We start from the raw sequence: 24,444 nt of genomic DNA on the forward strand, positions 1-24,444 counted from the left end.
TGCAGCCCTCCAAGCCTGCTGGTTCTGCCAGCGAGCGAGGAGGGAGTGTCAGGTCTGCCTCTCCCGTACCTTCAACCTCCTCGGTTACCGGGAGGAGCGAGGTATTGAGGAGTGATCGTGAGGGGTGCGCCCCTCATGATCCCACCACGAAGCCCTACGTGCCAGGCACGGTTCTTGGACCGGCCAGGACGTATGCGCAAGTGGATGGAGAAGACCGAGAGGGCTGTCGCTGTTCCCCCTTCTTAGGAGGAAGGTTCTCGGAATATGCTCTTGTTCGAAGGGCTTAACGGTCCCACTCTGCAAGATGCTGTGACTTCCGAGATCCAGAGGAACTTTGCCGAGGTTATGGCGCTGATTCGTCAGCACAACGACCTCGGGGAAGGATCGCCGCTCCCACCAGCAGAGCCACGTCTCGGCTCGAGTCGTTTTGGGGCCCGAGAGGGAACCCAAATCGACGGTGGGTCTGCCGCGATCGGAGCTTGCCGACTGTGTTGAACCAGGTAGTCTCTCGTCTCCGGACAAGAAGGCTCTCTCAGTTCTGGCCGGTCGAACAAGCTACTTCACCTCCTCTACTGCGACAGAGGCGTTTCTACGTGTCTTCGGACACCGTATTTGAATACCCCTTCAGTCCTTCTGAGGTTTCGACCTCGACGAGGACTGGAATGAGTCGGAGGACGGTATCGGCTCTCTCCTGTCAGGTGTCGATCAGCCCCACCCAGACGACGTTCACAGTGGCGGCAGACCCTTACCTACAGTATGAGTTCGTAACCCTCCTCGGGGAAAACGTTTTCTCCTGATGATACGTTTTCCCAGGCTCTGAGAGGCCATCGCCGTAAGGCGATGGCTGCTCCTTTTCTTCTCCAACTGCTAGTTCCGCTGGGAAGGCGAGCCAGTATCCAACCAATCCCCCCCCATTCCCTCTCTCCTTACGGCTACGAGGGAAAGGGGAGGGATCCTACAGAGATTTCTCTGTAAGATCCCACGTTAGGGGCTGTGCTACCGGGGGGACCTTCGGGTCCTACCTGACGTAAGCCCCGGTCGTTGAGGAGGGATCCTGCCCCTTTCTCGATTTCTACGGGAATCGAGAGGACCACCAGCCGATATCGTTTGACGAATTCGGTGGGGGGTTTCGCAGAGTGCTTAGAATTCTACGGAATTTCTAGCGCACTCAGAGTGTTAGAGTTTTTTACGATCTCCAAACACTTAGGCGAGACCACGGTCCAAAGTGAGCGAGAATCCCCGATAATTGTTACACGATAATCGGGAACCTCGCTTATGCTCAAATTCCTGTAATTTCTAGCATTTGGAAGAAGACTGCTGCTGAAAGAAGAGTATCTCACAGTAGGCGATTAACCTGGAATAGAGAAGAACGGACGGGAACTTCCAGTTTGGCTTGAACTATCGTCTTCGGTATTCTGTTCACCATTGAAGCTTTCCTTTGGGAAAGACTTCTCCTTCACTCTCTTGACTAGAGAACGAAGGCGGTCGATCTCCAATCCTTATTCTCATTCCTCGAGAGGAAAAGAATTTAGGATGGAGGTCGTGGTACAGAACCTACAAATATACTATGTATATTACCCTCGCGACATGATTCTTTTAACAGTTGAATTGTCCGGGGATAGGCGCATACCGTAGTTAACTCTACGGTTTGTGACCGAGACGAATTGTATCTTAATTGAACTGCAACTCGGGGTTGCCTGCAACCCTCCCAGCAGTTATCAGTTTCGATTTTAGATACTTGGTATTGTCATGACAACACCAAATCAGCTTTTGTATTTACCGAAATCCGTTTCGGTTAAATATAATTGCTCGAGCGTATTCTTTATGCTCGATGGTTCTAGCCGAACGCATTCCTTCGTGGAATAATGGATTACCTGGCAACTCAGGATGACGAGTCACCGAGAGCTACTGCGTATTGAACTGCCTGATAGCGGCTCAGTATCAGCTAGGTCTCGGAGATGCACGGTCGGTTACGTCTCTCTCTCCCCTGGTTTGATTGACTACCGAACCGTATCTCTGCCCAACAATCATGGACTTAGGTCTCTGATTAACGGGGATTCTCGCAATAATGAAGGACCATCTACTGCTGTGACGCTCGATTTCATCGCCTTCGACATTGCGAAAATTTTCAACAGAGATATCTCTTGGACTCTTTCATCTTTCTGTTTACCGCACGGTAACAGAAGTCTGTACTAGTCACCCGCTGCATCGCACCGCGATAATGCGAATGATTTTTGCAGACATCTGAGTTTGTCTTCAAAATATCTCGTATTCGTAGGTGTGCAATTATTCATTGCTCGCCCCGAATTAACAGATATGTCAGAAGACATCGTCTACTCTCCGACCTGACAGCTCTACTTCCAAATGTTCAGCCCATGAGAAGCAGTTCTTCAGGCAGTATTTCCCTGTCTTCATTACTGAAAAGCTCTCCGCTTTTATTGCAACTACGATCCTCACCGGACAGCAATGAATAGCGGTTAGCGTTCTCAGTCTTTGTAGCACAGGTTCAGAATCTTGAGAATCCTTCTCTCGGTTCAGCTGTGAAGACGTAGGTTGCATTTTCTGTACACCTTCGTCTTCAACGACACATAGTGTTGTTTCTCCTTAGCCGAGAATCAACTATACTATGAGATATCTTGCCATCAGGGACCTCGGTCTCTAGAAGGCAATTGACTTTCGCCTGTTGGGCACATGCCTTAAGAGAGTCATCACCTTGCCTTCTGGCATCGGTGACGAACAAATTATTTGTTTAGTCTCTTGGCATAACCCTTTTAAGGCGAAGGTCACGTGACTTGCTCGGGTGCTTGGACAACTTGCCTCCTACCGAACGCAGTCAGTCGGCAGCTGTCAGAGCGCCCAAGTCTGTTACGAACTTCGCTGTGGACTTAGTTCGGTTGTTCCATAACAGTCTTTTCTTCGTCCTAACGGCTTGTCACAGTACCCATACCATCGACACCCACCATTGAGTGTCGGTGTCCTATCCACTACCGAGAAGAACAACTTCGCTGCAGACGGATAGACCAGTATGGGTACAGGACATCACCGAAGTCGAGAAGAGGGATAGGTCATACGACCATTCCCTTCTTTTCCTCTGAGGTAATTGCATGACTTTTCCTGCGAAGTCAAGCATCCAGGGGATGGGGATTCGTGACGCTCGATTTCGTACCGAATTCGTAGCGAAGACTCTGAACCCTTCGGTTCCTGACGATCGGTTAGAGTCCTTCACAATCCCCTCCCTAATGGACTTCACCGCCTTCGATGCGAAGGAGATGCTGCTTTGTCCTGTGAAAGCGCGACCGCGCTTTTCTGAAGAAACTCGACATCCCAGGCTGAGTGTTGAAGACTCTTCGTCAGCACCAAGATGACCTAGAAGTACCACTCCCCGGTCCCTCGAGTTACACAATAACTTCTCCGTGGCGCAGGTACTGAAGCAGGGGTCTGGTTACAACCAGACCACTGGCACCTCCTTCTACCTTTTGGATATTGCCCACAGGTCCTTGGATCGTTTTCCTTGGGACCCGTGGTGGCTGCTCAACACGTTGTGTAGCTAACCCAGACCCTAGCAGGCTGAACAGCATCGAGTCCTGGTGTGACTGTAAGAATAGATAAGTGAATGAGAGAGTGACTGGCTTCTCTTCCTATCTTTTTCTCCCTCCCCCTCTACCTGTGGGTAGAGGGATACGGTCATCACCATTGCTGGATAAGGACGAGATGCCGGTGAGCTACTCGACAGAGCCCCATCCTATCCCTTTCACTAGGGATGGGAGCGAATATCCACCACTTCCTCCTACAAGGGGGGGGAAGTGGATGCCAACAAGAGACAAACCATAACTTTATGTTGCCTCTTGCAAATAGGAACTTGTTCTTGTTTGCTGGTACGAAGAGATACGCTTGCCTCTCTCTTAGTACTTGGTCCAGAGGTCTGACCATTGATCCTGCGGTCTTCACACCCCGATCAATCGGACAGAGGCTTGGATCCCTCCCTTGCTCTTACGACCAGGGAGGCATTCCAAGGTTGGGCGAACACCAGTCTGTTCACAAAAGACTCAGATTCCTCCCACCAAGAAGTGAGTCTTCCTATTGTAAAAGGACCGAAGGTTTGTATGCCGTGTCGGAACAAATGACAATTTGTCCAAAATTGCATTTTTCCTAACTATACAAACCTGAGGTCCTTTTACACATAGTCCCACCTCATGCCACCCCTCACTCTGCAGTTTTTGCTTGGGCCAAAAGCAAAAGTGATTTGTTTACCTCCCAGTCGCGCGCGCGCGCCTGTCGGACAAGCAGTTAACTACCGAAACCCTTGTTCGAAAGCTTACGACCTATCCAGCTGCCGCTAGTACCTTCCTATTGTAAAAGGACCTCAGGTTTGTATAGTTAGGAAAAATGCAATTTTGGACAAATTGTCATTTCGCCATGGAGACGACTTCCTCAGTGTTGGCGGCTCTTCGTCCAGGGGACTGGATGGTGTCCCTAGATCTTCAGGACGCTTACTTTCATGTGCCTATTATCCTTCTTCACGGAAATTTCTGAGATTCATGATGGGAGGAAGGATCTTCCAATTCAAGGCCTTGTGCTTCGGCCTGTCGACTGCACCCCAAGTTTTCACGGGGTTAATGAAAAACGTGGCGCAGTGGCTGCATTTGGAGGGAGTGAGGGTGTCACTCTACCTCGACGACTGGCTAATCCGAGCAGTCACAAGAAAGATGTCTGGAGGACCTACAAAAGACCCTTACCTAGGCAAGTTCTTTGGGGCTTCTGGTGAACTTCCAGAAGTCTCAATTAATCCCCAGTCAAGAGCGGATTTATCTGGGGATTCGGATAGTTTCTCTGGCTTTTCGGGCGTATCCGTCGCCAGAGAGGATAGCTCGTTGCCACGAGAAACTAACGACCTTCCTAGAGAAAGATGCATGCACAGCGAGGGAGTGGATGAGTCTGCTGGGGACACTCCTTGCTGGAGCAATTCGTTTCTCAGGCCTCTACAGTTCTTCCTTCACCAGAACTGGAGGCGTCTCTCCCAAGATCTGGAGTTCTCCTTCAAGATCTCAAGGGGAATCAAGAGGGACCTTCGGTGGTGGGCGGACCCACTCCGATTTGTGGACGGAATGTCTCTGCACATGCCGAACCCCAACCATGTGTTGTTTTCCGACGTGTCAGAAGCAGGTTGGGGAGCAACGCTCGGGACAAGAGAAGTGTCAGGCACCTGGAAGGGGGAACAGGTGTCCTGGCACATCAACAAGAAAGAGTTGATGGCAGTTTGGATGGCATTAAAAACCTTCGAGCCCCACATCCGAAATGCTATAGTTCAGGTCAACTCGGACAACACCACAGCCTTGGCGTACATCAAAAAGCAGGGGGGGACGCACTCCTTCTCCCTGTACGAAACAGCAAAGGATCTTCTGCTGTGGTCTCAGGCAAGGAAGATCAGTCTCTTCACCAGATTCGTACAGGGAGAAAGGAACGTCAGGGCCGACCTCTTGAGCAGGAAGAATCAACTCCTGCCTTCAGAGTGGACCCTCCATTCAGAGGTATGACAAGACCTGTGGAGAAGATGGGGCAGACCTCACATCGACCTTTTCGCAACAGCAAGGAACGCAAGGATAGAACTTTACTGCTCCCCGATCTCAGACCCAGGGGCAGTGACAGTGGATGCGTTTCTCCTAGACTGGACAGGACTAGATGTCTACGCCTTTCCCCCCTTCAAGGTACTGGGACAAACCCTCAAGAAATTTGCAATCTCAGAGATGACAAGAATGACGCTGGTAGCTCCGTTCTGGCCTGCCCAAGTTTGGTTCACAGAGGTACTGGAATGGTTGGTGGACTTTCCAAGAGCACTTCCACAAAGAGTAGATTTGCTCAGACAACCCCACTTCGACAGGTATCACAAAAACCTCCCCGCTCTCAATCTGACTGGCTTTCGACTGTCAAAAGTCTTGTCAGAGCGAAGGGGTTTTTGACAAAGGCTGCTAAGGCTATCGCCTCAGCTAGAAGGCCTTCGACCCTTAAAGTCTACCAGTCGAAGTGGGACGTTTTTCGCCGGTGGTGCAGGAACCAGAAGTTTTCCTCTTCCAGTACCTCTGTGACTCAGATCGCAGACTTCCTCGTTTTTCTCAGAGAAAAATGCGGTTTGGCAGTCTCTACCATCAAAGGCTATCGGAGCATGCTGGCTGCAGTGTTCAGACATAGGAACTTAGATTTTTCGGATAACTAAGATCTGCATGATCTATTAAGATCTTTTGAAACTTCCAAGAAAGCTTCAACTGAAGTTCCAAGTTGGAATCTGGATGTGGTTCTTCGTTTCCTGAGGTCTTCGAGGTTCGAGCCACCCCAGTTAGCCTCCTTCAAAGATCTTACGAGGAAGGCTCTGTTTCTCATGGCTTTGGCATCTGCTAAAAGGGTTAGTGAGCTTCATGCCCTAGAAGGAAGGGTAAGTTTCAAAGGAGATTCCGTGATTTGTTCCTTCCTTCCTTCGTTTTTAGCAAAGAATGAGAACCCCTCAAATCCTTGGCCAAGGAGCTTTGAGGTTCGTGGATTATCTGCCCTTGTAGGGGAAGAACCTGAAAGAACTCTTTGCCCTGTTAGGAGTTTAAAATACTACCTTCAGAAGAAGAAGACCCTTAAGGGCATTGAGGACAGACTATGGTGCTCTGTAAAGGACCCCAGTAGACCATTGTTTAAAAATGCACTGTCTTTCTTCATTAGAAGTCTAGTGAAAGAAGCACATAGGTCTTGTAATGAAGAACATTTCAAGCTCTTGAAAGTCAAGGCTCACGAGGTGAGAGCCATTGCCACTTCCTTGGCCTTCAATAAGAATATGTCTCTTCAGAATTTGATGAAAACTACATTCTGGAGATGCAATTCAGTATTTGCCAACCACTACCTTAAAGACGTCAGGATTACGTATGACGAGTGCTTCGCATTAGGCCCGTACGTATCGGCGGATTCGGTGCTGGGGCAGGGAGCTGGAACATATCCTTTGTAGTTTTTTCCCTTTGGTATTGTGTTTATATGGTTGTATGAAAAAGGATGCAGGTAGGCATCTTTTTTTCTGTTCGTAGTGCTAACAACTTTAGTTTTGTTAGGTGATCAGATTTGGTTTGAAGCTCCCTGTAATGGTAGTGGACAGGTTCTGTCATATAAGAGGGCGAACCCCCGTTGACATGATCCGACTTGGATTCTACTAAGTAAGCGGATATCAAATCCCTTTAGTAGACCCAAAGAGTCTTTTCAGCTGTAGGTCACGCCCTCGCTGTAGCTCTTCTGGCTATGCAGACTAATAGACAGTACCTATGAAGTCTTCAGCCTAAACAGGTAAGAACCAAGGTTTTTTATACCCTACAACAGGTGTTGTTTTACCTTTTCTTTGTTAATTTCTGTCTCTTACCCTCCACCAAGGGTGTCAATCAGCTAAGTATATATCTGACAGGAAAGTTCATGTACAAAAATGATATTGTTATTTTACAATAAAGTTTTGTACATACTTACCTGGCAGATATATACGATTGATTGCCCGCCCAGCCTCCCCTCAGGAGACAGGTGGAAGAGAAAAATCTGACAAGAAAGGGGCATTGGTTCTTACACCCGCCACCCAGCGGCGGGTAAGGTGGATCACCTGACCTACCTGTCGCGTTTGCCGCGAGTTTTGAATTCTGTCGTGACGTCAGAGACGTAAGCTAAGTATATATCTGCCAGGTAAATATGTACAAAACTTTATTGTAAAATAACAATATCATTTTTATCTTTATTTTCAAAGGATCTGCTAACCTATGATGATGAAGAACCAGATATCACCTACGGATTGGGTCCTTTGGATCTGAACGGTCGTGTAGCCGTTGTGTCACACCTCTTAGCTGCCCTTGTCACAACATTGGACCCACAGCACTTGCGCCGTCTAGCCACACGAGTCATGTCAGATTCCTGTTTGTGGGTTTCAAGATTATTCAGGTAAAGTGTGATGAATGAGTTTTGTTTCCTGCAATTATCAGTCGTCGATGGTATAATACTCCATAGGAGGGTATCATGTACAAAGAGCTCTTCTGGCTTACTATTTAAGGTATTAAAGGCTTATATTTCATGTTTGAACAGAAAATTCCAGCAATGCTTTACACCTTTAGAGGAACATTTAACAGTTCTTTGGACCTTGTAATGACCTAATCACTTTTAGGTATATTTTGTTAAAATACATAAAACCTGATATTCTCAAACCTTTTGCTGTCTCACTTAAACTTGAAAATAATGAAAGTAGTCCCCATGTAGGAGTCTATCATTTTTATCTTTTTCATATGTGATGATTATGCTTTAACCATTTAATAAATATGTTACCTATAATATTGTGCATAGTAGATATATAGGAATTGTGTGTTTTGATGATGTACTTTCAAAATATATATAGTCTGCTGTATCTTCCATTCAGATATTTTGACTCCAATGTGTACATTCATGAAGACATTCGAGAAGGTGTTGTACGAGTGTGCAGAATGTTGCTCCACACACGTTATCCAAAGTATAGCACCGAAGGATACGAAGCTTTATATGCTCGCCCACCAGTAATTTACACCAGTAGCACTGTTCGACCTGGTCTTCCACAACACATAGCTGGAATGGTGAGACATTTTTTCAAAACAATAATGCTTTATCTTCTCGTCGTAGGTATAGACCCATTGCCAATGTGTTTGTCAAGATAAGAAATTTTGTATGAATTTACTTGTTGAAATCTTTTATTCTCCAGATATTACTTTTACATAGTGTTCAAAATGTTTTGTGGATTTCCAGTTGGGTCTTGGATCAGGATGTGTGCGTGTAGTACCATGCAACACTATCGTTGGGTCTCCTGTTGCAATGGACACAGCTGCCCTTGATCGGATGTTGGCGGAAGATGTTGCAGCTCAAAAGAAACCTCTCCTTGTGATTGCTAATGCAGGTGAGATCTGTATAGATGTGCCTCTTGTAATTGTGCACATTTGGGTATGGAAGCACAGTGTGGTGCCCTTGCCAGTAGGGCAATGAAAAAAACTTGATTAAATACAGCATTCTGTATTTATTGAGTGCCAGTGATTCAAAGGAAACTCGTGTAGATAGGGACTTGATGATATGTCTTCTTAGATCATACATGCTAATTTGAAAAATTTATTACTAATGTTATTTTTGTTACTCTGGAAATCATTGATCACTTTTCCATTTTTATTTTGTACCATTTATATGTAAGTTATGACTACAAATAAGAGATTTAATTTTTAGGTGGGGGAGCAGTCAGCGGTGTAGACAATGTAGGAAGGATTCAGGAGCTCTGCAATACTTACGAAGCTTGGTTGCATGTTGAAGGACATGCCCTCGCGGCTTTAACTCTCCCAAATGCACCAAATCTGGTATGGTATCCTTTTTTTCTTCAATGATTGCATGATTGCTTTGAGCAGCTCATTACTCTCAGGAGTCATTTAGGACCTTATTTTAAAGAAGAAATCCTCAAATATCTGCCTTTATTTTTAGATGACATTAATGGATGCAAGATGTTAAGTTTGAAACAGAATAGGTTTAGGAAGAAGTGGGAATCATATCTCATTCAGGAAGTATTTATGCTCTTTGCAGAAATACAGAAAGGACAGGAGGGTGTTAAGCTTTAGTGATGAAATGGTTTTATCAGTAAAACAAAATTTTTTTTTAAATTTTTTATTCCTTAGTTTTCAGTTAAGTGAAATTTCTGTCCTTGATGTAATGTTTTGAGTTAAACATCTGCCATATTTAAACTTAACTTTTCTTTCTTTTTTCCCATTTCAGCCTGCCAAAGTTGGAGACAGCATGACACTCCCATTGTCTTTATGGTTGGGTGTTCCTTCAATTCCTCATGTTGTATCCTTTTATCAAATCAGCTTGTGTTATAATGTAAAGCTGTTGCCATCTTGTTTGGTTCTGAATCACTAGCCCTATTCATAGCTTTTCCCCCTTTTTGAATTATGGGTACTGTACAAAGTAATTTGTAGAAGTTTTTTTTTTTATTATTAGTCTGCTAATCAGACCACTTGAGTTGAAACACCTGACTGGTACGGGGCTGACCAGAATGCATACATGAATAGTAGGTGAACTGTTGTCTGATGATAACAACAGTTACAGTCTTTTTAAGTTGAAATTTCTTAGTGTTAGTTCATTGTAGCAGATAACACCAAAGATATCTACGTTTAATTATGATGATATGCAAGGAAGTACTGTAAGTTTTTTGGATGGGATCCCTCCCTTTCAGAATTTGGTCGATGTTAGATCAATACATATACACTTTGTATTCCTTAACACGTAATCAAACATTGATCCCTTATTGAGTTTAGGTTAGGTTAAATTAATATACACTTTTTATTCCTTTACATATCAAACATTGTAATGATTTGCAAGGAATTAAAGTTATGTGGATAGGATCCCATATTGAATCTATTATGTATGTACAAAACTTTATTGTATCATAACAATATCATATTCCTTAACATCTACTCAGACATTGTACAGGGCTTGTGAAGCATCAGCCGTTCATGCAGCTGGACTGACAGCTTTGAACCTCCACGTCCGTCTTGTATCTCTTCCGCTGTGGTCTACATTACAGGTTGTTAAATAGAAGAAGATTGTGCTTTTCATTTCATCCTGCTGTTAATAGAATCTTTGAAAATTCTTTCGACTTCAAGTTATTTGCTTTTAAATTGATACTTCAAATATTGTGTTTAAAGTGCATGATGATAATTTCTTGTGAATATTTTTCACAGGTACTGGGTCAGAGTGGTGTGGTTGCTCGTTTTCAACATGCTTTCGAATTGAGCCACGCCCTACAACAGCACCTAGCAACTCTTCCTAAAATACGCTTACTTGTAAGTTTCCTTAGGAAGGCGGAAAGTTTTTACCCTTTATGATAATTGACATTAATTGCTTTTAAGACTTGATTATTATATAAATAATATATAGGAACTTTGTTGTATAATTTTGCAAATTGAATTTTCTTATTTTTTTTACTGTTATATTTTCAGAGTCCCACCCCACCTGGTGGAGGAGTTGCTATAAGTATCCAAGATTTAGCTAGTAAACCAGTTAGCACAGCAGTAAGTATGCTTTTCTGTAATGTAAAGCACATGCTTTCTAAGATTTATAGATTAATGATACCTATAAATGGTGGCATAATTGTTGATATGTTGAATATTGAAAACTATTTATTGAGGTTTGTTTAGCTCTTTAAATGCAGTTATTGTATTTTATTGTTAAAACATTGATCTTATATTGTCCTTGGATTTCCTCACAGCTCCCAATCTCTAGTTTCCCTTCCCACCTGGCTGCTCAACTCCTTTAATTTTACCTTTCTCCAGTTTTCACTATTCATTTTAGAACTGTCCCTTGGGTAGGGGCTTTGAGAGTCTGTAGATAAAAATTCACTAGTCTTGTTAGACTACAGTAACTTGTGGTAATAAGAATTCTCATGACTAACATTACTTCCTTACCATTGCAGCAACTTCTGGAGACTGTCAGTGGAGCGGTAGTATTCCAGTATGTGGATGAAACAAATTCTGGAGGGAAAAATCCAGAATATTATGATAATTTGAATTCTTGGGTAAATATCACTTAGCATTTCTTTATTCTCAAAGCTTCTGAGATTTTCAGTATAATTTTTCTGCTCTAGAATAGATTTTTGCAGTCCTCATTCTTAATCTCATGTTAATATTAAGTGTAAGTGTAAATTGTATTTCAAAATAGGCCTCCCAATTCATCACATAAGTTCAGTAAAAATAGGTGTCCTTTGAAGTGACACACATATTTCAAGTTTTTCTTATTTGTTTTGTTTCAAGAAAATATTATATGCCCATTGAATGTCAATTGCTTTTGGGGGAAACGGTTATATCTGAAATGACATATATAACCAACCTCATGATGTTATTACAGTGATTTAACATTGTTGTGACCATTCAGTGAATAACACTGCTGTGATTGTGGTGCTAGAAAAGAGGAAAACGTATCTTGTTTTTCTTTTGATAGTACAAGGGTGTTTTGTACATGCAACTTCCCCGGCAGATATATACTTAGCTTATGTCTCTGACGTCCCAACAGAATTCAAAACTCGCGGCAAACGCTACAGGTAGGTCAGGTGATCACCCTCTCCCGCCACCCAGCGGCGGGAATAGGAACCATTCCCGTTTTCAGAACAGATTTTCTCTGTCGCCGGTGCTGGCAACATCATTGTTAGTTCCTCCTGCAAGGAATTCTGCTTGCTTTGCTAAGGATTGTTTTTGGTGAAGTATTCTTTCTTTGGCTTTGGTATACGCTGATTTGGATCGTTTTTTGGATTTGCTTAGGATTCTTCATTATGGCTGATATTGTGCCTGAAACTCGTTTTAGAGTTTGTGTGAAAGAAGGATGTAAGGTGAGACTGCCGAAAGCTTCGGTGGATCCTCACACTATTTGTGTTAAATGTAGGGGGAATGAATGCTCAGTTAGTAACACATGTGAGGAATGTTTGAGTTTGACTGAAATGCAATGGAAGAGTTTGACTGCGTATGTAAATAAGTTGGAGAAAGATAGAATTAGGAAAGCTTCTGCTAAAAGTTCAAGTAGGTCCTGCTCTTTGGATCAGGACAATCTTTCTATTTTCAATGTAATTTCTCCTACTGCTAACGCAGGTTCAGCTCCTTCCCCCCGCAGCGAAATCGTAGATTCGTCTCGATCGGAGAAAGCTGCAATGGAAGCGTCGATCCGTAATTTGCAAAGGCAATTACGAGAAATGGAAGGTAAGAGTGAAGTGTGCAGTGAAGTGTACAGTGTCCCCAGTGTAGTGGAGGGGGCGTCTGACTGACTCCGCATTGCTCCTAGGCCTAGACCTCTTTCAGACTCCCATGACCAAGGGAGGAGGAATGTCGAAAGCCGCAAGGGGGATGTAGAGTATTCCCAACGGTCAAGCGTCCCTTCGGCAGGTCCTGTAGACTCGTACCAGGCTGCCTTGGACAGCTATATACAAAGCGTCCTTAGGAAGTGTTTTTCCGACTCGGATTCTTCTTCTCCGAGATGCGGATGGAGCTCCGCGTCTAAGTCGCGCCCTCTGAAGAGAGCCTGGAAGGCGCCTGCAGGAGACGCATTAGATTCCAGCCCAGAGCCTTTTCCGGAGTATTCTCCCGCTCAGAAGAAAAGAGCGATGAAGTCTCCTGTTTCTTCTCCGGAAGGAATTCGCGCTTCTGCCAAGAAGTTTTTGGTAGGACTGCAGGAGCAGTTATCCTCGTTAGTAGGCTCGCTGTCTAAGGAGCCTTCTCGCAGGAAGGACGTCTCTCTTCCAGTAAAGAGCTCTCTTAAGAGACGGTCGTCAAGTCGGCGTTCGGACTCTGTTAGGCGTCTCTCTCCTGGAAGGCGCTACTCTCCAGCAAGATCGTTGCTATACGCTTCTCCTTTTCGAGAACGATCTACTACTCCGACCAGAAGAGCTTCTTCTAGTAGGATCCCGCATTTGTCTAGACGCCCGAATAAGGGCGCAAGCCCCTCTCCTGACAGGAGCCAGGATAGTCGATCCTTACGTAGGAGTAAAGAACGTTCTTCTCCTTATAGGCGTTCTCAGAGAGATAGAAGCGCCTCTCCTTGCTATCTTAAGGAACAGGATAGTCTCCGCTCTTCCCGGGGACGCAGAGAGAGAGAGAGGAAGAAATCTCTCCCCCCAGACGTTCTCGGAGAGATTTTAGTGCCTCTCCTAGCAGGCGCCATCATGATGTAAGACTGTATTCGCCCACCAGGCGATTTACTCCTTCCAGGAGCCCAGGACGGGACGCTAGCGCCTCTCCACGCAGACGCCAGGAGCCTGAGAAGAGCATGATTGGTTCTGTATGCCCTACTCCTGTTAGGCTCTCCTTAGGAGTTCCGAGTTTACCTTCTCGCAAGAGTCTTCGATAGGAAGTAAACCCCTCTCCTGGCAGGAGCCAGGATGAGAGCAGACGTTTTTCTACCCCATACGCGCCTGATAGACGCCACCGACGAGACGCTAGCGCCTCTCCTCACAGGCGCCAAGAGCCTGTTACGGGATTCTCGCCCTACTCCTGATAGAGTTTCCTGTAAAGATGCGAGCTCTTCCCCTCTCAGGCAGCAAGAGCCTTTGAGAAGAAGCAGGCATTCTTCTTCTGCTAGGCCCCTTCCAGTAGAAACTGTTTCTTCAGGCAATAGGATCGCTTCGGGTAGTGGTCTTCCTTCCTCTACCAAACTTCTTTCGAAGGAAAAGAGCGCTTCTCCTTCTAGGACTCCTTCTCCGAAGAGGTATTCTTCTCCTAATGCTACCTTTGAAGAGGTATCTGAGGAGGAAGTCCCTATAGATGCGGGCGTCTCGGATTACAAGAGACTGGCAGCCCTGCTTCTTCAAGAGTTCGGTGACTCTCTTCGTCCTGCAGATCCTCCTTCGCCGGGATCACTGCTTTCAAGCACTAAGCTTTCCAAGTCATCTTCGTTCGTGAAAATGAATCCGACCCTTTCTATGAAGAAAGCCATCAAAAGCTTGGAGAACTGGCTCCTCTCTAAGAAAGAAGCGGGCAAGACGGTTTTTTCCTGCCCTCCTTCGAAGTTGGCAGGTAAGCCAGGTGTCTAGTATGACACGAAAGAGCCAATGGGATTGGGCCTTCCTTCTTCAGCTGATTTTTCATCGTTAGTGGATTCGTCTAGAAGATGATCCTTCTTTCGGCAAAGGCTTCATGGGGAATGTGCGAAATGGACCATTTACTTAAGGGTCTATTTCGCACACTTAAGGCCTTGATGGATGGATCTACGGAGGTGGCTTCTCTCTTTGGATCTGCAGTCCTTAAAAAGAGATCTGTCTACAGTTCCTTTTTGGCGAAATCGGTGTCTCCTCTACAGAGATCCTCCCTGCTTTATTCGCCCCTGTCTAGTCACCTGTTTCCACAAGAGACAGTGAGAGACATATCTAAGTCTTTACCAGAAAAGGCAACTCAAGATCTTCTTGCGCAGTCGGTGAAAAGACTGAAAACGGCAGTCCCTTTAGCTAAAAGAGAGAAGCCTGCTTTTCAGCAGCCCTTTCGAGGGAGAACGACGGCTAGACCCTCTCTTAGGAGTAGGAGACCGGTTAAGAGAGGAAGATCAGCACGCAAGCCCTTCCCTAAACCGCAATGAGAAAGTAGTCCTCCAGACTACAGTAGGAGCCAGACTGCTGAAGTTTGTGAAAGTCTGGGCTCAGAGAGGGGAGGACAACTGGTCCCTCTCTATCCTCGAGAGAGGATACCTTATCCCCTTCAGGGAGAAGCCTCCCTTAACAACAACTCCAAGGGAGTTAACACCAAGATACCGAGATTCTTTAAAAAACCAGGCCCTGCTACAACTAGTAGAAGAAATGATGGACAAAGAGGCGATAGAAAGGGTTCAAGACCTGCAATCTCCAGGGTTTTACAACCGTCTTTTTCTTGTACCAAAAGCCTCAGGGGAGTGGAGACCAGTCCTGGACGTAAGTGCCCTGAATCGCTTCATTGTCAAGACGAAGTTCACGATGGAGACGACATCCTCCGTTCTTGCAGCTCTTCGTCCAGGGGATTGGATGGTGTCCCTGGACCTTCAGGATGCCTATTTTCATGTGCCTATCCATCCCTCGTCCAGGAGGTACCTAAGGTTCATGGTACAGGGCAAAGTTTTTCAATTTCGAGCCCTATGCTTCGGTCTTGCCACGGGTCTTATGAGGAATGTCGCTCATTGGCTACATATCGAAGGAGTAAGAATCTCGTTGTATCTCGACGATTGGCTGATCCGGGCCCAATCAAATGATCGATATCTGGAGGACTTGAAATTAACACTGGACCTAGTTCAGTCCCTAGGACTGTTATTAAACCTCGGGAAGTCCCAGGTGAATCCCCAGCAAAGCATTGTCTATCTGGGGATTCTGATGGATTCTCGGGGTTTTCGTGTGTATCCATCAAAGGAACGACAGGAGAGATGTTTACAGAAAGTGACGACCTTCCTAGAGAAAGAACAATGTTCCGCGAGGGAATGGATGAGTCTTCTGGGGACCCTTTCCTCGTTGGAACAGTTCGTTTCTCTAGGGAGGCTACACTTAAGACCCCTACAATTCTTCCTCAGGGAGAAATGGGATCAGAAGCACCAAGAGCTTTCGGACTCCTTTCAGCTCTCAAAGAGCATAAAGGAGGACCTCAGTTGGTGGTTAGAGCCAAACAGATTAAATCAAGGGCTCTCCCTTCAGTTGTCGAGCCCTCGCCTAGTGTTATTTACAGACGCCTCGGAAAAAGGATGGGGAGCGACTCTAGGCTCAAGAGAAGTGTCAGGCACCTGGAGTGGGGAACAGGTGTCCTGGCATATCAACAAGAAGGAACTAGCAGCAGTCCATCTAGCTCTCGTTCACTTCGAACCTCAAGTCTTGGGTGCCGTGTTGCAAGTGAACTCTGACAACACGACACTTCTAGCCTATATAAGGAAACGGGGAGGGACTTACTCCTTCTCCCTTTTCGAGAAAGCAAAGGAGCTTCTTCTTTGGACCGAGGAACGGCGAACAACTCTTCTAACCAGGTTCATCCAGGGGGAAAAGAACGTAAGAGCAGATCTTCTGAGCAGGAGAGATCAGGTCCTTTCCACGGAATGGACTCTGCATTCAGAAGTGTGCAACGAGATTTGGGACCTCTGGGGGAGACCCAATATCGACCTGTTCGCAACGAATTGGAATGCGAGGTTGGAGAACTACTGCTCTCCGATATCAGATCCAAAGGCAGTTGCAGTGGACGATCTCCTTCTGGATTGGAAGGGGATCGATGGGTACGCTTTTCCTCCTTTCAAGATAATAGGAGAAGGGGTAAGGAAGTTCGTCTCAGCGGAGGGAGCCAAACTGACCCTCGTCGCCCCATTCTGGCCAGCCCAAGATTGGTACACAGAGGTACTGGAATGGATGATAGATTTCCTGAGGTCCCTTCCACTGCGGAAGGATCTTCTCAGACAACCCCACTTCGACAGATACCACAAAAACCTCCCCGCTCTCAGTCTGACTGCCTTCAGACTGTCGAAGGACTCGTCAGAGCGAGGGGGTTTTCACGCAAGGCTGCAAAGGCAATTGCTAGAGCCAGAAGACCTTCAACTCTTCGCGTGTACCAGTCGAAGTGGGAGGTGTTCCGAAGATGGGCCAGGTCCCCGAAAGTATCCTCTTCCAGTACCTTTGTAAGTGAAATAGCCGATTTTCTCCTTTATTTGAGGGAGAAATGCAATCTGGCCGTTACCACAATAAAGGGATATAAAAGCATGCTCTCCTCTGTTTTTAGACATTGAGGCCTTAATATCTCGGAGGACAAGGATCTGCATGACTTGTTAAGGTCCTTTGAAACCTCGAAGTCCAAGACTATAAGACCACCTAGTTGGAACCTGGATGTGGTTCTTAGATATTTAATGTCCGAGAAATTCGAGCCTCCTCAAAATTCCTCATTCAGAGACTTGACTAGAAAGTCTCTCTTTCTCTTTGCACTAGCCTCTGCTAAGAGAGTTAGTGAACTTCAGGCTTTAGAAGGAACTGTGGGCTTTAAGGAAGATTCTGCAGTATGTTCCTTTAATCCCCTGTTCTTAGCAAAGAACGAAAATCCTTCTAAACCATGGCCAAGGACTTTTGAGATTAAGGGACTGTCCTCTTTGGTAGGGAGAGACTTAGAAAGGACATTGTGCCCAGTCAGGATCCTCAAGTTCTACCTAGAGAGGAAGAAGCTACTTGGTGGAAATGTGGATAGCCTTTGGTGTTCCGTAAGAAATCCTAAGAGAATGATTTCTAAGAATGCTCAAGCGTTTTTTTTATTAACCCCTTCAGCACTGGGACGTACACATGTACGTCTTTTACGGTACAGTAATAAAAGACCGGGACGTACGCGTGTACGTCTTTCATCCCTCTTCGAAAAGCAAAGCGTTTTCTTTAGCTTGGATGGTTTCCAGACACAGTATTGTGTACGAGAGAGGTGCTGAAGCTCCACCCACAATTCATTTTAACCAATGAGCGTCCGATGGACGTCGTGACGTCATTTTCATATGGGATATTAGGAGGGGTACTGGCCAACATATACCAGTGCGCCTCAGGCTATTATCTGAGAAGGATGATTACGATTTTGTCCGTAAACCATGTAGATTTGAATTCCAAATCTTTTTCCCCTTTTGATTGCAGTTATTTTATGTTTTTTTTTTTCAGTATCATGTCAGATGATAGTGTTTCAGAGTCAGGGTCTGAGTACCTGCCAAATCTATCAGATGATGATTATAGTGATAATTTTTTAGAGGTTGACAGTGACAACGAGTGTTTGGAAGACATTGAACCTCTTGTCGATGAAGGCTGGCGGTTCATAACTGATCCATCTTGTGACTTGCGCCCAGACCCACCCCCCCCTGATTCACGGAGGGTGGCAATGGGATTCCTGCTTATACACCAGATTTCACCTGCTTACGTGATTCATTTTTTTTCCTTTTTTGTGATTATGTAATTGACAAATTGTGTGAATGGATGAATGCTCGGGCAGAGTAGTACTTTCATTCAACAGGAAAGCGTAAGGTGAAAGGACTTCTATGGAGGCCTGTTACTCGTGACGAGATGGGTTTTTTACAGCTTGCTTATGATGATGGGGGTGAAAAAACTGCCCCATATGTATATAAGTATTGGTCACGAGATGCTGTTTCTTTTATTATTATTATTATTATTATTATTATTATTATTATTATTATTATTATTACTGTTTTATTATTATTATTATTATTATTACCAGCTGCCTAAACATTCATTGATGTATATGCTGTTTCTGTATGAAACCTAGGAATAACTGTTTCAGTAAGAAAACTAGTACTGCTATTACCACTACTACTATTTTACTACTACTTTACTACTTTTTCTGCTACTTTATTTCTATTACTTTACTGCTATTTCTACTACTTTATAACAGTTCCTACTTCTGCAATTACTTTTTCTACTAAATATTCCTATTTTTTCCGATATTCTTACTATATTTTTTGTAATTTTTTGACAATGGGGTAAAAAATATTCATTGATATCCATACACACAATGTTTTCACATAAGAATATGAAGGAAAAATATGAATAACATAAAATTTAGTGGGAGCAAGTAATGATTGATACTCGCGGTCGACAGGGGGTCTCATGCGGTATGCAAGCATTAGCAGCAATGTAGCAGGCCAGTGGCGAAGGGGTTAAAGACGTTATCAAAGAAGCGCATGCTTCCTGTGAAGAGGAACATTTAAGGCTTCTAAGAGTCAGTGCACATGAGGTCAGAGCTGTAGCTACCTCTTTAGCGTATCATAGGAATATGTCGATACAGACTCTTGTCGAATCCACCTACTGGAGGTGCAATTCGGTTTTTGCATCAAATTACTTAAAGACATGCGAGTCACTTATGATAAGTGCTTCTCTCTCGGACCGTTCGTGTCTGCGGATTCGTTGCTGGGGCAAGGAGCTGAACCTAATCCTTTATAGTTAATTAAGTTAGTAATTTTAAACGTTTTTTGGTGTTGTGTTTTATGGTCGATTGGAAGGGGTTTTGGGAATGCTCCTTTCAAATCGTAGTGTTAACAAATGTAGTGTGGTCAGGTGGTCGGGATTGGTTTTTTGTGCTCCTTGTTAGTGGTTTGGACCTAGGCTCTGTCATGTAAGAGGGTTAGTCCCCGTTGATATGACAAAGGTGAAGGCTCTACCATGTAAGTGGGTCAGCCCCCATTGGTATGATCCAAGACAAGGCTCTGTCAAGTAAGCGGGCTCGCCCCCATTGACACGATCCAGAAGAGCTATCAGTGTCAGGTCTCATCCCCACTGAAACTCTTGAGGCAAGCAGACTCATAGACAGTAATCATGAAGTCTTCTGCCCAATAAGGTAGGAACCAAGGTTTTAAATAAGTTTATATATATATGACCTACAACAGATGTTGTTTCCCTGTTTTTATTGTTGTTTATATTGAGTAACTATCTCTTACCCGCCACCAAGGGTGTCAATCAGCTAAGTATATATCTGCCGGGGAAGTTGCATGTACAAAAATGATATTGTTAGTATACAATAAAGTTTTGTACATACTTACCCGGCAGATATATACGATGAATGGCCCACCCAACCTCCCCTCAGGAGATAGGTGTAAGAGAAAATCTGTTCTGAAAACGGGAATGGTTCCTATTCCCGCCACCCAGCGGCGGGAGAGGGTGATCACCTGACCTACCTGTAGCGTGTGCCACGAGTTTTGAATTCTGTCGGGACGTCAGAGACATAAGCTAAGTATATATCTGCCGGGTAAGTATGTACAAAACTTTATTGTATACTAACAATATCATTTTGTTCATGAAACTTACCTGTCAGATATATATATAGCTGTATTTTCTGACGTCCGACAGAATTTCAAAACTCGCGGCACACGTAGTGGGCGGCCAGGTGGTAGTACCCATTCCCGCCGCTGGGAGGCGGATATCAGGAACCATTCCCATTTTCTATTCATATTTTTTCTGTCGTCGGTGCTGTAAACAACTGTTTACAGTACCTCCGTCTAGGATTTTTGGATTATCTCGCTTAAAATTATCTGGATTGACTTTTGGGATCGACTCTGGATTGTTGGATTGGCACGCGTAATAGTGGATTGTTTTTTGATTTTGGATTGGCTTTTCTGTGTACATGATGTCAGGATCAAGTACAGGGAGTTTCAGAGTGTGTGTGAGGAGTGAATGTAAGGTGAGGCTTCTTAAACCTTCAGTTGATCCTCACACAGTTTGTATGGAATGCAGGGGGCATGTTTGTTTGGTTGATGATCGGTGCAATGAATGCAGGGATTTGTCAGATGATAAATGGAAGATGTATGAGACCTATCGGCGTAAATTGGAGCGTGATAGTCAGGAGGTCTTCCTTCAAGAGCAGTTCTACAAAAGGTAAGGAATGTAATATTTCTCCTCCTCTAACACCGGTAGATTTTGCTCAACCTAATCCTGTGTTGTTGCCTTCGGGCCCTATTGCTGTGTCTGGAGAAGGTAATGCCCTTTCTCTGATTCTCGAGTCTATTCGCGCTCTTGAATCTAAAGTGTTGGCATTAGAAACTGGCCCTGTGAAAGTTTGTGATCGTGCCCCTAGTGTTGTGGAGGGGGCGTCAGATCGGCCCTATAATGCCTCTAGGCCTAGACCTCTATCGGACTCCCAGGACTCAGGGAGTGGGTATGTCAAAAGCCGCAAGAGGGTTACGGGGGCTCCCCACCGATCTGGCGTCCCTTCGGCAGGCCTTGTTGCTAAGTCCCAGGCTGTCAAGGAGCGCGCACGGGCACGCATCCTGAAGGATTGCTTTTCGTCCTCCGAAGCGTCCTCCCCGCGCAAGGGGTGGAGCGCTCGGAGAGAGACTCGTCCGCTGAAAAGGACTTTTCGTTTTGAGGACGCTTCACGTCCTGTATCACCGCTTTCTTCAAGTGACGTTTATGACGCTTTTCCTCCTCAGAAGAGAGGTAGAGTCTCAACCGACGAGGACGCTGGGTGGCGCGCACAGGCGTGTTCCCCTGAGAAGCAGGTAGCTGTACCTGCGAGAAGGAAGGATGCGTCCCCTCGCCCCTCGCCTTCTCGCAGGGTCAGTCCTGCTCCTTCTACTTCGTCACCTACGAAGAAAATCCTTTTGTCCCTTCAGGACCAGATTTCGTCTCTCATGGCTCAAAGGACTTGCCTAGCAGCAGTCGAGCCTAAGCGGAGAAAGGACGTCAGGCTGCCCGTCAAGAGGACGAAGCAGTCTCCTTCTCTCTCGTCTCGTTAGTCTCTCTCTCCTCCTCCGGATCGTCACCATTCTCGTTCTCCTGATAGATCTTACGCTCAGCAGGACGCTTTGCACTTTCGACAGGACGCTTGTTACGCGAAGCAGGACGCTTTTGAGGATGCTCGGCAGGACGCTCTCCGTTCAAAGCAGGACGCTTTTCGGACAAGGCAGGACGCTTTTGAGGACGCTCAGCAGGACGCTTTCCTTGCTAAGCAGGACGCTTCCTCTCGTAGGGACGTGTCTCATAGTAAGACAGTCCCCGTCGTTTCAAAGGACGCTCAACGCTCACAAGATGTCCGTCCTTCAACAAGTTTTAAGAATCGTCGTAAGGACGAGTCCGTGCCTGAAGCGGTAACTTCTAAACAAAGGAAGGATCAGCGGAAGTCTTTGTTTAGACCTAAGCCTGCTGGACGTACGCCCTCTCCGGATGGACGATCTCCAGTTCCTCTTAGAGAAGAAGGGGAACATAGTAGTCCAGCGAGTTCAGTCGAAGAGGAACCTCCTGTAGCTTCGTCTGTCTCAGACTATAAGGTTCTTGTGCGGCTGTTAACGTTTGTCCTTCGGGGATAAGTTTCAGCCGGCAGCCCCTAGGTCTCCTCCCTCTCAACTTTCGTCTTCTAAGTCAGTCAAGACTCCTGAGTTTGTCGAGATGAAGACGTCGCTTTCAACCAAGAGGGCTTTCAAGAAGCTCCAAGACTTTATGTCTCGAAGGAAGGACCAGGGCAAGACCACTTTCGCCCTTCCTCCCTCTAGACTCTCCGGGAAAGGAGGCATTTGGTATGAAACCAAGGAGGACGTGGGGGTGAAGGTTCCTTCATCCGCACTTGGGGACTTCTCCAGCTTAGTAGATGCCCAGAGGAGGTCCTTCTTATCATCTGCAAAGGTGTCCTGGACTCCTGCGGAGACGGACCACCACTTGAAAGGACTGCTGCGCACGTTGGGAGTCTTCAATTTCTTAGACTGGTGCTTGGGAGTTTTGGACCTTCAGTCGAGAAGCCCTGATTCTCTCAGTCTGGGGGAGCTGTCCAGCGTGTTGTCATGTATGGACAAGGCCTTCAGGGATGGTTCGGAAGAGCTGGTTTCTCATTTTGGAACAGCTTTCCTTAAGAAAAGAGCTCTTCTTTGTAATTTTACAGCAAAGTCGGTTTCTCCCGCTCAGAAAGCGGAATTGCTCTTTTCGCCTCTTTCGGACCATCTCTTCCCCCAGGCTATGGTGAAAGATCTTGCGACTAGTTTGCAGGAGAAGGCGACCCAGGACCTCTTAGCACAGTCTTCTAGGCGCCCAGCAGTTCCTTCTACATCTTCGCTTGTGAGACCCCCGAAGAAAGTCAAACCCTTTCGCGGAGCACCCCCCTCGAGAGCAGCTCCTCGAGGGAGAGGATTTTCAAGAGGAAGAGCTTCATTTAAGCCAAAAACAACCAAATGAAGATCTTGTCCTTCAGACGCCAGTCGGGACCAGACTGAAGTTCTTTGCGGAGGCATGGAGGCAGAGAGGGGCGGACCCTTGGACTCTCAAGATCGTAGAGCAAGGGTACAAGATCCCCTTTTTACATCCTCCTCCTCTAACATCAACTCCCAGAGACCTCTCTCCGTCTTATCAGGGAGAGAAGAAAAGCATCGTTTTTGATCTTTTAGACCAGATGGTCGAAAAAAGAGCGGTGGAGCAAGTCGTGGACCTGGGGTCACCAGGCTTCTACAACAGGATTTTCCTGGTGCCGAAGCAGTCGTCGGGTTGGCGCCCAGTCCTGGATGTGAGCAGGCTCAATCTTTTTGTGGAGAAAAGCAAGTTCAAGATGGAGACGCCTCAGTCGGTGCTAGGAGCCTTGAGACCTGGCGACTGGATGGTGTCTCTAAGACCTGCAGGACGCGTACTTTCACGTCCCCGTCCACCCTCTTTCAAGGAAGTACCTGAGATTCGTCTTAGGCAACAGGGTTTGGCAATTCAGAGCCCTTTGTTTCGGTCTCAGCTCGGCCCCGATGGTTTTTACAGTAATAATGAGGAATGTAGCGAGGTGGCTGCATTCTTCAGGGATCAGGATATCTCTATACCTCGACGATTGGCTGATCAGAGCGTCGTCGAGAAGAAAATGTCTGGAGGACCTTCAATCAACGTTAGCCCTAGCAAAGTCCTTGGGCCTTTTAGTCAACTCCGAAAAGTCACATCTGACCCCGACACAGTCCATTGTGTATCTGGGGATTCAGATGGATTCAGTGGCTTTTCGGGCGTTTCCATCCCAGGAACGTCAGCAGCTAGGCTTAGAGAAAGTCTCAGCCTTCCTAGGGAGAGAGGCTTGCTCGGCGAGGGAATGGATGAGTCTGCTGGGCACCATTTCCTCGCTGGAAAAGTTTGTCTCCTTGGGAAGACTGCACCTCAGGCCTCTTCAATTTTTCCTAGCGGAAGAATGGAAAGCCAAGGAGGACCTGAATGCGATCCTAAGGATCTCAAACCCAGTGAAAGACCACTTAAGATGGTGGCTCGACCCTCAGAAGTTGCAAGAGGGCTTATCCCTAAATCTTCTGAGCCCCGACCTAGTGTTGTTCTCAGACGCTTCCATTTCCGGTTGGGGAGCAACACTAGGAGGGGAGGAAGTGTCAGGCTCCTGGAGAGGGGAACAGGTAGCCTGGCACATCAATGTGAAGGAACTGGCAGCGATCTTCCTGTCGCTGCAGTTCTTCGAAGGCAAAGTGTCAGGCAAGGTCATTCAAGTCAAC

General features: G+C 45.9%; 1 protein-coding gene across 4 annotated transcripts in view; it reads left to right on the top strand.

The window, feature by feature from the left end:
* Window positions 1–24,444, top strand: part of LOC135212946 (pyridoxal-dependent decarboxylase domain-containing protein 1-like) — a 286,832-nt gene that overhangs the window by 232,357 nt on the left and 30,031 nt on the right. For all 4 annotated transcript variants that reach the window (XM_064246696.1, XM_064246698.1, XM_064246695.1 and 1 more), the window contains exons 4-12: window positions 7,754–7,944; window positions 8,414–8,603; window positions 8,773–8,920; window positions 9,238–9,365; window positions 9,775–9,846; window positions 10,481–10,585; window positions 10,743–10,844; window positions 11,001–11,072; window positions 11,474–11,575. In XM_064246696.1, the coding sequence (XP_064102766.1) occupies window positions 7,754–7,944; window positions 8,414–8,603; window positions 8,773–8,920; window positions 9,238–9,365; window positions 9,775–9,846; window positions 10,481–10,585; window positions 10,743–10,844; window positions 11,001–11,072; window positions 11,474–11,575 (1,110 nt within the window). The remainder of the gene's footprint in view (window positions 1–7,753; window positions 7,945–8,413; window positions 8,604–8,772; window positions 8,921–9,237; window positions 9,366–9,774; window positions 9,847–10,480; window positions 10,586–10,742; window positions 10,845–11,000; window positions 11,073–11,473; window positions 11,576–24,444) is intronic.

Source organism: Macrobrachium nipponense, chromosome 42 (genome assembly GCF_015104395.2).
Source record: "Macrobrachium nipponense isolate FS-2020 chromosome 42, ASM1510439v2, whole genome shotgun sequence".
NCBI lineage: Eukaryota > Metazoa > Arthropoda > Malacostraca > Decapoda > Palaemonidae > Macrobrachium > Macrobrachium nipponense.